The sequence below is a fragment of the Eriocheir sinensis genome, unplaced genomic scaffold (assembly GCF_024679095.1).
Source record: "Eriocheir sinensis breed Jianghai 21 unplaced genomic scaffold, ASM2467909v1 Scaffold109, whole genome shotgun sequence".
NCBI classification, from domain to species: Eukaryota; Metazoa; Arthropoda; class Malacostraca; order Decapoda; family Varunidae; genus Eriocheir; species Eriocheir sinensis.
The window spans coordinates 636,586-649,085 of NW_026110396.1; the positions used below are offsets into that span (position 1 = coordinate 636,586).

The 12,500-nt window shown below is 47.8% G+C and overlaps 1 protein-coding gene across 5 annotated transcripts in view; it reads left to right on the forward strand.

Annotated features, from left to right (window-relative positions):
• Positions 1-1,086: 1,086 nt before the first annotated feature.
• The window catches only part of LOC126989184 (uncharacterized), a 20,153-nt gene continuing 8,739 nt past the window's right edge, over positions 1,087-12,500 (forward strand). For 3 of the 5 annotated variants that reach the window (XR_007742992.1, XR_007742994.1, XR_007742993.1), the window contains exon 1: positions 2,528-3,431. Coding sequence is in view for 2 of the 5 variants with exons in the window: in XM_050847733.1 (XP_050703690.1) it covers positions 7,534-9,231 (1,698 nt within the window). In the remaining 3 variants the exon portion in view is untranslated. Of the gene's footprint in view, positions 3,432-7,530; positions 10,037-12,500 lie in introns of those variants that run through there. The other 2 variants (XM_050847733.1, XM_050847734.1) reach the window with 2 other exon arrangements.

Genomic DNA, 12,500 nt, shown 5'->3' on the forward strand with positions numbered 1-12,500 from the left:
TGCAGAGCGCGGACTGTTTGTCGTTTTCATTTTTTTTATCCTTGAAAACCTCAGGTGCGGAGGTACGGACTTAAAATACTGCCGTTCCGCACCTGTTACTTCCGCACTTTTGAAAAACTTTCCGCACTTCGGACCTCCGCACCTCGTTTAAAGGTCCGCAGGTCCGGAGGAGCGGAGGTGCGGACAGAGGTACGAAAGTGCCCTGTTATAGTAGGATATCAATGTATTATTATTATTTAATATCACCACGAATTAGGCATACAATTGTCAATGGAAAAACCCCACGACAGATAGATCACGCCACCTTATAGGAATGTCGTCCGTCAGTGTTTACCGTCTCAGTTTTGTATACTTAGCACTCCGATGGTGCGTGGAGGTCACCTTGACATACGTGACCAATTGTAACAATTATTTTCCAACCTGTAACTCGCGCACTCCTTCACGAGAGTCCGACTGACACACAACGACAGTCGCTCTCGCTCCGTCGCTTCTTGTACATAAAGGCTACGAATATAATTCGCCTTAAGGAAGCTGAAGTCTTAATCAACACCCTTTAAACGCCCCCCGACAAGCCCGTTACATTTGGTTGGCAGCGGTCACCCCGCGCCTGTGCCTTCGCTACCTCGTTCTCCTCCAAGCCACGAGAACTCACCGCCAATCTCCGGGGACAGGCGTACAAGGGAAGAAGGAGTCAACGCACCTGCCGTCCGCGGCACCGCACCTGCCGTCCGCGGCACCGCACCTGCCGTCCGCGGCAACGCGCCAGGCGCCAGCTACAAGCATCTCACAAGTCGCCACCTACGTGCAACTCACAAGGCGCCAGCTACAAGCATCTCACAAGTCGCCACCTACGTGCAACTCACAAGGCGCCAGCTACAAGCATCTCCCAAGTCGCCACCTACGTGCAACTCACAAGGCGCCAGCTACAAGCATCTCCCAAGTCGCCACCTACGTGCAACTCACAAGGCGCCAGCTACAAGCATCTCCCAAGTCGCCACCTACGTGCAACTCACAAGGCGCCAGCTACAAGCATCTCACAAGTCGCCACCTACGTGCAACTCACAAGGCGCCAGCTACAAGCATCTCCCAAGTCGCCACCTACGTGCAACTCACATGGCGCCAGCTACAAGCATCTCACAAGTCGCCACCTACGTGCAACTCACACGGCGCCAGCTACAAGCATCTCACAAGTCGCCACCTACGTGCAACTCACAAGGCGCCATCTACAAGCCTCGAGCACACCAGCTATAAGCAACTCTACAGGCGTCCAGCCTACAAGCCTCGAGCACACCAGCTACAAGCCTACAGGCTCTACAGCCTACAAGCCTCGAGCACACCAGCTTCAAGCAACTCTACAGGCGTCACGCCTACAAGCCCCGAGCACACCCACAGGCCTACGCAGCCGATAGCGAGGGCCACAATCTACAAGCCGCTCCCCCGCTTCAAGCCAGCACTGCTACGTACCCTGCAAGCCACTCCACGATACGGCAGAGGTATTCACACCTGCAACGAGGAGGCACGCCCCGCTGACCTTGGGACACCCCGCATGCCCCTCGCTCCACAGCTGGCGGCACCACCGCCGCTGCCGGGAGCATCGGCCCAAACCTCTTCCGGCAAGCAGTCAGCAAGGGTACCCGCGGACATCTCCCGGTGACTGCAAGCTGTTCCCACTACCGTTTCTTGCAAGGCGTCTTCTCAAGAGGTTACACACCCAAGTCGTCTTGTCTGCCACCGCCGCCCCTCTCTTACTATAACAAGGACGACGCGGCCATCATACGTCTGGCGGCAGTGTACCAGCTCCCAGCCGCGCACCGCGGCCGCTCATTTTGCTGGGTCAGCAGTTTTTCAACCTCCATTGTGAGTCCTCTGATGTCAGCCCATCCCTCACCTCTCACCGCCGCTGTGGCCGCGGCCAAGGCTTCCTGACGCGCCTACAACGACTGCACGTAACCCAGGGCATCACAAGCCGTCGCCCTCTCCACTACATCAGCTGATTAATCTTGGTATTTGTGGATATTCCCTTCTTGTCCAAATATGCCGACTCGGCTCATTTTCATTATTATCCGTGCAAAGGCACGATTTTTTTATTTCTGTGTTCCTACCGCTGTTAATCAGTCATAATTGTGAGAGTAACGTTCATTCGCATACGATATTGATTCTTTCTTATTGTTTGCTAGCGAGTCTATTGAGTATAGTGTGAGTTCCCTGATCAAATTTAATCTTCATCAGTGTGCCCTGCCTCCGTTTTCTTTTCACCGCTCGAGAGAAAACGTGAGCTTCAATGGTATACTCACTTAACATACCACTTTGTTTATATAGTTATTCTTTCTATATATACCCATATCATTAGGGCATTCCATTATAACCTTAACTTCTATTACGTCTAAACAGGCACCTTGCTAGCCATTCTTTCTTGCCTTTTTAGGGTTTTCAACGCAAACTATTCATTCATACACGTTCCGTTTATTGGTTCATATTTACAGCTATCAACATATGCTCCTATTTTGTAAATGATTTACACCATAGTATGAACAAAGACACTCTCGCTAAACTCGGCGACACCTTTAAACAGTTGGCTCGTCCTTCAAGTGAGGAGGAATTGGAGCACGGTGCAACCACCGGTGATTTAAATGTGGTGAATTTGCGATCGGGGGCTACGTACTCTTCCCTCCCAAGGGATAGCGCCCCTTCACCTTCAGAATCGTCTGAATACTTAACCCCCACTCGGCCGAACACAATGCCTGTCGATCCACCTCCCCCTCCTCCTCCTGGGGCCCCACACCACTTCCCCCCGCCCCCGATTCGGGTCATTCCAACTCACGCCAGTATTCGACAATTCTCGGGAGGCGAGACCGATTTTTCGGCGCGACAGTTTTTAGATTTGTGTGAATCTGCCATCGTAAATTCCTCCATTACGGAAGATCATGATAAAATCGCTTTCATTCGGTCACGGTTACTTCCAGGCTCTCGGGCACTGAATTTGATGCAGTCCTCAGCGTTCGCTTCGGGGGACATTGGTGTAAACTATGAGGTTTTTAAAGGGAATTTCATTAAAATCTTCGGGGGCGGGAGTAAACCAAGCATCGTTAGACAGATGGCACACACGGTTGAGTCCCTCCAAAAAAATTCCTCAACAAAGCCGATTTGGGACGCCATGATTGAGGCCAATCAGCTGGCGGTTGACTGTGTCAAGAGCTTGGAAGACGCGCTCTGGCTTCCAGGGGGCTGTATGCAAAAGCACCAGGTGAAGACAGCTTTCGAGTTGTTTTTTTACTTATTTCATATTTCAGAGAAGAACCGCCGTTCTGCCCTCCCTTTGGCCTTCAAACCGAGCGGGAAGTTGGTTGACTTCGTCTCAGAGTTAGAGGTCAAGGTTCAGGAACACCCTCACCATCAACCCCTCGCCCCAGCAGCAGCATTGCAAGCACAAAGTAAGGCATCTCTCACATGTAGTTTTTGCAAACAATCAGGACATTCTGAACATTCTTGTTTCGCGAAACGTAGGGAATCAACACATTCGAGACGGGGCTCAGATAGGAGGTCAGGAGGTTACAGGGGCGGGCATCATTCATCACACAGGAACCCTAGGCCAAACCATCAGCGGAAGGCTGCCTTTTGCCATATCCACGGGAATTGTTTTCATGATTCAGACAGTTGTTCTGCAATACAAAAGGCCAAGGAGGAACAGAAGTACAAGTCCTCAGCGGACAGTAAACCACACTCCTCTTCTCAGAATAAAAAGACATGACTTCGTGACAGCCCCGAGGCGTACATCCAAGTGTCCCTTAAGGAAAATACTAATTGGGAGCAACTTGACTCCGTCATTGCCGCCTTGGGACGGACAAGCATAATTGCCCTCCCTTGCAAGGTGGGCAACACTTCACTCACCTTAGCGGTTGACACAGGTGCCACAGTCAATGTCATATCCGACTCCGCTTACAGGTCACTGACACGACAAGCGAGTGGGGAAAATTGGCCGTTCCAAGAGAACGACCTGAATGTGGTAGGCGTGACGGGCACCACTTTGGGTATCCTTGGGCGAGTACCACTAACAGTCAGCTTACATGAAAAAGTATGTCCCTTTCGAGATTTCTTTTATGTCTCTAGCAGGTTTGCTTTACCTGTGGATGGGATCTTAGGATTGAACGCCATGAAAGACCTGCACATCGCCATAAACCCTGTAAGCAACGCGATCGTGTATCAAGGCCGACGCATACAGGGGATGGTCAATCCATCGCCTCTGTCAACTGTAATCTCACCCTCAGAGGTGGAAAATGACCAACCCACCACATACTCAGGGGCTGCCACCGCCCAAGTGTCCCCTCTTACGGTCAAACCACACGAAACCATTGCAGACTTGTGGCGGACAGTAACGGCAGTCGTAGAAGGTCCTCATATAGTTCCGGATCGTGCTGCAAAACTTGTTAAAATCCGTTTGCCTAACGCCCCTCCGGCGGGCAGTGATGTGTGTATCGACGGAGTTCCTCACGTACACCGCGTGACGGTGGAGGTAACTCTTGCAACAGTCAAGGAGGGAGGTTTTGCAGAGGCATTGGTAATAAACACGTCTGGATCCCCTGTATCCTTAAAACACGGTGTTCGATTATGCCAGTGTCTAGTGTATGGGAGAAATGTCGCCCCGGAACCAGCTGAATACTCTTCAGCCCAAGTCTCAGGCATAACCTCGGCGTGTCAGGCTTCTCCCGAACAAGACACAGCTAATTTAGAGGCGTTCCTAAAAGTTGCACACTATTCCGAAATTAAGCCAACCTTAGTCCAGCTTCTGGAACATTATCGGGGGGCGCTTGCTCTACCAGGCGAGCCGCTTGGAGTTACGCAGTGTGCTGAACACCACATTAAGTTAAAACCCAATACAAATCCTGTATATATCAATGCGTACAAGCTCCCCACAGTCAGAGGGAGGTGGTGCAACAACTTATCTCTGAAATGTTAGAACAAGGTGTCATCAAAGAATCGAATTCCCCGTGGAATTCGCCCTTGTTCCTGGTTCCAAAGAAAGACGGCTCTTATCGTCCTGTGATTGATTTCCGGCGTGTGAACACCGCGACCGTGGATGATCATTTTCCGCTTCCCGTTCTTAGAGATCTTCTGATGTGTCTCGGTAGAGGAAATAAAGTCTTTACGAGTCTTGACTTGGTCAGTGGCTACTGGCAACTGCCCATGGCCCCCGAGTCACGTGAAATAACGGCTTTCAGCACGCCTCATGGCCACTATGAGTGGACGAGGATGCCGTTCGGGCTCAAAGGAGCTCCCTTGACTTTCCAAAGGACAATGAACAGTATTTTTGGTGACTTGCTGGGCAACTCTGTCTATGTGTATTTAGACGACATCATCATAGCAAGTAAAGACGTGCATGCACACATGGAAACACTAAAAGCAGTCCTACACAGACTTCAAGAGGTCGGATTAAAGCTCAAAATCACCAAATGTGAGTTTTTAAAGCCTCGGATCAAGTTCTTGGGGCATGTCGTGGACGAATTCGGCATCCACACAGTGGACGACAAAATAAAGGCTATTGCCGAGTTCCCTCAGCCTACGTCTGCGGACAAGGTACGGTCTTTCTTGGGTGTCGCAGGTTATTACAGGCCTTTCATTAAGGACTTCGCTGCTCGCGCGAGTCCCCTAACCCATCTTTTAAAGAAAGACGTACCATTTCAGTGGCTCCCAGCTCAACAAACGAGTTTTGAGGATTTAAAGAAAGCGCTTACACGGGCTCCGGTCCTTGTCTTTCCGGATTTCAAGGACCCCTTTCAGCTTTGTACCGACGCTTCGGCTAGTGGAGTAGGAGCCGCGCTGATGCAAACAGATATGTCCGGCAAAAAGCATGTGATAGCGTTCGCCAGTCGAGCCCTTACAGCTCCGGAAAGAACTATTCTGTTACCCACCTAGAGGCTCTTGCAATTGTGTGGGCTCTGAAGCATTTTCGTGACATTGTGATGGGGTACAAAATTGTGGTGTTTACGGACCACGCGGCCATAACTGATCTTTTCAAGGGAAAAAACTACACGGTCGTCTGGCAAGATGGTTCTTAACGATCCAAGCATACAATCCGGAGATAAAATACATCACCGGGAAAACAAATGTGGTCGCAGATGCCTTATCTCGGAATGTTCCGATAGGCGCGATTACCACCCCAGAGGTCATCCACAACTTCACTTCACCTGAGCTACACACTGCTCAGCGTGACCACCCTGTGTGGAAGAGGTTAATTTACGCCCTCGAGTCGGGAGACGAATCAAACCTTCCTGAATTGCCAGTTCCTTTTCACAATTCTTCCTATCAGAGGACAACCTCCTTTGTAGGTCATGGCCAACCAAACCGGTACCTATAGACCAACTGGTCATCCCAGACATATACGTCCCCGTGACGCTTAAGCTGGTCCATAACACACCCATTGCGGGTCACCCAGGAAGAGACAAGACGCTATCTGTCACCAGACGAAAATTCTACTGGCCCACATTACGGGTTGATGTAGAAAAACATGTCGCACATTGCGTCGTTTGTGCTAAGCACAAGGGGTCCGTCAAAGGGCCAGCACCTATGTTGCAATACCCAGTACCAGAGGCGCCATGGGATGTTGTTAATATAGACTTACTACAGCTCCCCCAGAGCCAACATGGCTCGCGCTACTTATTGGTGTGCGTCGACCAGTTCTCTAGGTTTCTTGTTCTAGCGCCTCTCAAGGACAAGACAGCCACACGCGTGGCCCATGCCCTCGTGACTCACGTGTTGTGTCCACATTCGTCTCCTCGAATTCTTTTGAGTGACAATGGCACCGAGTTTAGGAACTCAGTATTGAGCGAAATATGCGCTCAGTTTAACATCACGCAATCCTTCATCACAGCTTACCACCCAGCTGCTAATGGGTTGGCGGAGAGGGCTAATAGGAAAATCTTACAGGTCCTCAGGCCTATCGTGAACGATCTCCACGATAATTGGGAGGATTGGCTATCGCATATAGCCGCTTCCATAAATACGTCGGTAAACGACTCTACGGGGAAGTCTCCCTACTACATCTTGTATGGGGTGGAGAAACGTCTTCCGTACGACTTCCTAACAACCCCACAGCAACCTCTCTACACCATTGATAGGTACGCACAACAGCAGATGCATATGTTTTCCAAGATACACTCAGAAGTTAGGTGTACGTTAAAAGCTACGAAGGTTGAAATGATGTCAAAACAACACAAACAGGCCGTCCCGGTGAATTTCAAAGAGGGTGACACAGTCATGATTAAGCAAGCGGAAAGGAGTTCGAAACTGGGGGCTAAATTTGTGGGTCCTTACCGAGTTGTTCGGAATGTCAGGGGTAATCGGTTCGAGGTTCTCGAGTCGAATAGTGGAGTCAGTCTAGAAGTTCACAGTGATCGTCTGAAAGTAATTCCCTCACCTTTGGACCTTGATATTGGTACTTCCCCCTCAGAGTCAAATGTTCAACAAGATAATCCCAACACCCATAGCTATAACTTGAGACCACGGGTTTAAATACTTCATTCCCACCACTTTCAGATCATGATGTTGCGTTTTCTGACCATCTTGTTGTCCCTTGGCTCCCTGCTTGCAACAACACCCATCCACCTGAAGCCTGGTGCCCTCACGGCACACATAGGAGAGGTCTTCCTCATAGAAGATGTGCTCCTCGTAAAATATCCATATACTTCCTTGACCAACACCACGGACACAATCAGGATAGTCTCAGAAAAACTACTCGGCATGGCAGACGCCATCCGGGCTACCAAGACTAGGGAATCAAAGGCTCCTTCTAGTACCAACTCTCTGACTCTTTTTCAACTACTGGAGGATAGGATTCTGTTCTTACGGGGAAAAGTTGATGAGGTAAACATGGATTATAGTTTTCACTCCGTTCACTCTCGGGTAAAGAGGGGGTTGCTCAACATCGTGGGGTCCGCCTCAAAGTTCCTTTTCGGTACGGCTACCGACGAGGACGTTCGCGATTTGCGGGACCACTACGCTCATGTACTTTCCTTTGCTGCTAGAAATCGCAGGGTGATCAACGCCAATTGTAGAAAACTTGCGCAATTGCATACTAACATTGACGAACTGCTAGAGCAGACAAATAAGATGGTAGAGGTTATCAACATAGTTGTCAAACAGATCGACCAGGTGAATCAGTTTCTCCTCCTAGATCAGGCCTTGCATGTATTGGAAAACGTCATTACCTCCGTCGCAACGGCTAATCAGCAGGTTATTAGCAACATGGTTGATGCAGCGCACGGTAGAGTCACACCTGCCTTGTTCCCTCTACACGATTTGAGAACGACTGTCCAGATCGGGTATCAAAATTATAGCCTGACGCCTTTATTCACCCCGGACATGAGTCAATATTTTTACCCCTTGATTGAGTCCAGCCTCACCCCTGATGCCATAATCATTCATGTTCCGTTTCAGACGGCGGACGTGTTTGAGGCACACGAAATTGTCCCGTTCCCTTTTTCGGCAAAGGACAGTGTGTTGGCCCTGGACACGTCCCCGTCTCTTGTTCTAATCGCGAAGGATTTCGCTCTGTATTCAACGGGTAGCTACTCACTCTTGCAGTATTGCAAGGAGACGGTCTTCGGGCGATTCTATTGCTCTGCGTCTCTCTTTGCCTTCCTTCCAGTTCGGGGAGGGGTTTGCGAGATCGCCCTCACCCGCGTGAACGCGTCTGACGCTCTTTCCCTGTGCCCTTACAAGCAGCTAACACCAACGCCTGTTTTCCATAAGAACTTCCAGGGTCTGCATTATTTTTATTTCCCTCAGTCATTCTATGTATCGGTCATCTGCCCGGAGGGTACCACTTATCAACGGGTTACTGGTCACTATGCCATAGCGGAAGCATGCTATATCCGCTCCACTAACATAACAACGTACCCGTCCCGGATTCGTCTGGTTTTCACGGCCAATATTTCCCATCGAGTGTTTCCTCTACGGTCTCTCGATGACATTCATTTCTCCAGCATCTCGTATGTGACTAATTCCCTTAATTCATTGTCTTTCGCGAACAAAACAGAGTTTGCGGTAACCCTGGAGGAAACGCTGCCTGCTTATTTGCATCTCCCCTACCTGTACCCTGGATTTTTTGTACCAATGTTTCTGATGTTCGTCAGTCTCGTCGTCATGTGCTACCTTATTAGGAGAAACTCTGTCCTGCACGATTATTTGGTTGTGCAGACACGGCGCCTGGATGCAGGGAGGCCACTGGCAAGGTAGTTTTTCCTTTTCTCAGACAAGTCAGGGGACAGAAACCTGGCTGCTCCTATACTTAACATTGTACTGTGTTTCACTACTGTATTTTTTTTTTAGGAGCTAGATCAACGTTTCATTGTCTGTAACTATGCCAGTTGATAGTTTCTTATACATGTGTCCTTATATTTATCTTTTGAGAGGTTTCTTATGTTTCATGTCACACACGTTGTGGTTTCCCTCTCCCTATTTATATTATAATACCACATCTGTTCTTACATCGCCAGTGTTTTAATATAATTGTATCATGGGCAGTCTGCTTGTCTATGTATGTTCATGGTACCTAGACTGCTATTTCGATTTTTATATATCGCGAGGTCGCGATCACTGGTAGGTGACCGAGCAGTGTTATAGTAGGATATCAATGTATTATTATTATTTAATATCACCACGAATTAGGCATACAATTGTCAATGGAAAAACCCCACGACAGATAGATCACGCCACCTTATAGGAATGTCGTCCGTCAGTGTTTACCGTCTCAGTTTTGTATACTTAGCACTCCGATGGTGCGTGGAGGTCACCTTGACATACGTGACCAATTGTAACAATTATTTTCCAACCTGTAACTCGCGCACTCCTTCACGAGAGTCCGACTGACACACAACGACAGTCGCTCTCGCTCCGTCGCTTCTTGTACATAAAGGCTACGAATATAATTCGCCTTAAGGAAGCTGAAGTCTTAATCAACACCCTTTAAACGCCCCCCGACAAGCCCGTTACAGCCCAGCTCTGATATATATATAGTTCCTACTGTTTATTTTAATGTTTATCTCCCTATATATATATATATATATATATATATATATATATATATATATATATATATATATATATATATATATATATATATATATATATATATATATATATATATATATATATATATATATATATATATATATATTTTTTTTTTTTTACATTTAAAATGGAAAATAACCAGACTGAAGAAAAAAAGTAGCAACATTTGCTGTTTTATCATATGTAGCAACACTGCTGATGGGGTACTGGGTGTTGGGGTTGGGTGTCTGGAGGGGGGGAGGCGCCTGGATGTAAACAACGCTGCTCCTGCGCCATCTGTTGCAACCGACCGTCTCCTGTTCTATAGTCTCCTTGGTCCCACCCAAGGAGACTATAGAACAGGAGACGGGGCCTCTATGGGAGACCGTAGGCGGGTGGTGGTGTATGTCGGTTGCAACAGATGGCGCAGGTGCAGCGTTGTTTACATCCAGGCGCCTCCCCCCCTCAAGACACCCACCCCCAACCCCCAGTACCCATCAGCAGTGTTGCTACATGGGATCAAGCAGCAAATGTTGCTACTTTTTTCTTCAGTCTGGTTATTTCCCATTTTAAATGAAAAAAAACATAAAGAAAGAAAAATACTAAAATGAACAGTAAGAACTAAATATATTTATCAGGTAGATATAGCCTGGCTGCATGTCATGTTAGTAATGCTATATTATTGTACCGTGGTTATATTACTTTATCTGCATTTGTGGGAGGTTAGCAGTGGTTAGATGTGCTTTATGTGTTTTAACTGTCTGTATACACACAGGAATGAACCGAGGTTGTAGCCCAACTGCCTTTCTTTCAAAACATGTTTTTTCTCTCAAACTCAGTGCTTTAGCACGCACGCTGACTTAATTCCTCCAGTAATTATTTACATAGATTTGTTGGTTTTTAGGGGGAAAGAGTGGGTGGATAAGATTATCTTGGGCTAACCGATATACTGGTTATTATAGCGCTACTTCCAGACGTCTTTCTCAGATCGACGGCAACGCTGCCGTCATTCAAATATCAACACACCGGCCCCTCGTGTTGTAAGGATGGGCAAGTACCGTTAATTTGAGTACCGGTAGTACCGGTACCGAAAACTCAAGTACCGTTAGTACCTGTACCGGTACCGGTACCCAAAGGAGTTTTTTTTTTCTTAATGACTTCCGATGAAATTCCCAAACAAATTTCCTGTAAAGAAAACTCTCTCTCTCTTCCTTCAACTTAATATCAACTAGAGTAGAAATGCAACGTTTAGGAGCCTTCTGATTAATGTAAAATCACTTAGGTTTAAGGACAGACCACCTATAGTCTGTACCACCATGGGGTCTGTGTGGTCTAATTTTCTATGTAAATCTATGTAAATCTCTCTCTCTCTCTCTCTCTCTCTCTCTCTCTCTCTCTCTCTCTCTCTCTCTCTCTCTGAATGAAGTGAATATTTATTTTTTCGAAAAAAAAATAGCATGTATAGTTATTATGGATGTACTCGATCATAGTCTAATAACAATAAAAATATTTATTAGCAACCTAAAAAAGAAAAAGAATCGGACATGAAGAATTATTCAGTAACTCCAATAAATAAATAAAATAATAAAATAATGGAAACGGGAGCTGTGATGGAAACGGAAAGCAGGACAAAATGGTGGGAACTTGGGGAGACGGTCAGCGGGGCAGTGACTCAGCGTCTACACACAGGGCCCATACCACATGGAGGCGGGCGGGCGAGCGCCGAGCGTCACTAAGATCCAAACGGTACCGGTACTAGCGGCAATGCGCAGTGCCGAGTGATCATTAAGCTTCCCGGAACACAAGTGATCATGATGCTTCGCGGTACCAGTACCGATACCAGTTATCGATACCAGGTACCGGCGAGTGATCATTAAGCTTCCCGGAACCCAAGTGATCATGATGCTTCGCGGTACCAGTACCGATACCAGGTATCGGTACCAGGTACCGGTACCTGGTACCGATAACTGGTATCGGTACCAGGCACCGGTACCTGGTACCGATAACTGGTATCGGTACTGGTACCGCGAAGCATCATGATCACTTGGGTTCCGGGAAGCTTAATGATCACTCGGCACTGCGCATTGCCGCTAGTACCGGTACCGTTAGGATCTTAGTGACGCTCGGTGCTCGCCCGCCTCCATGTGGTATGAGCCCTGTGTGTAGACGCTGAGTCACTGCCTCGCTGACCGTCTCCCCAAGTTCCCACCATTTTGTCCTGCTTTCCGTTTCCATCACAGCTCCCGTTTCCATTATTTTATTTATTTATTGGAGTTACTGGATAATTTTTCATGTCCGATTCTTTTTCTTTTTTAGGTTGCTAATAAATATTGTTATTGTTATTAGTCTATGATCGAGTACCCACTACCCATATCACCGAGATATCCACTCACTAAGTGGTGATCTCTCTCTCTCTCTCTCTCTCTCTCTCTCTCTCTCTCTCTCTCTCTCTCTCT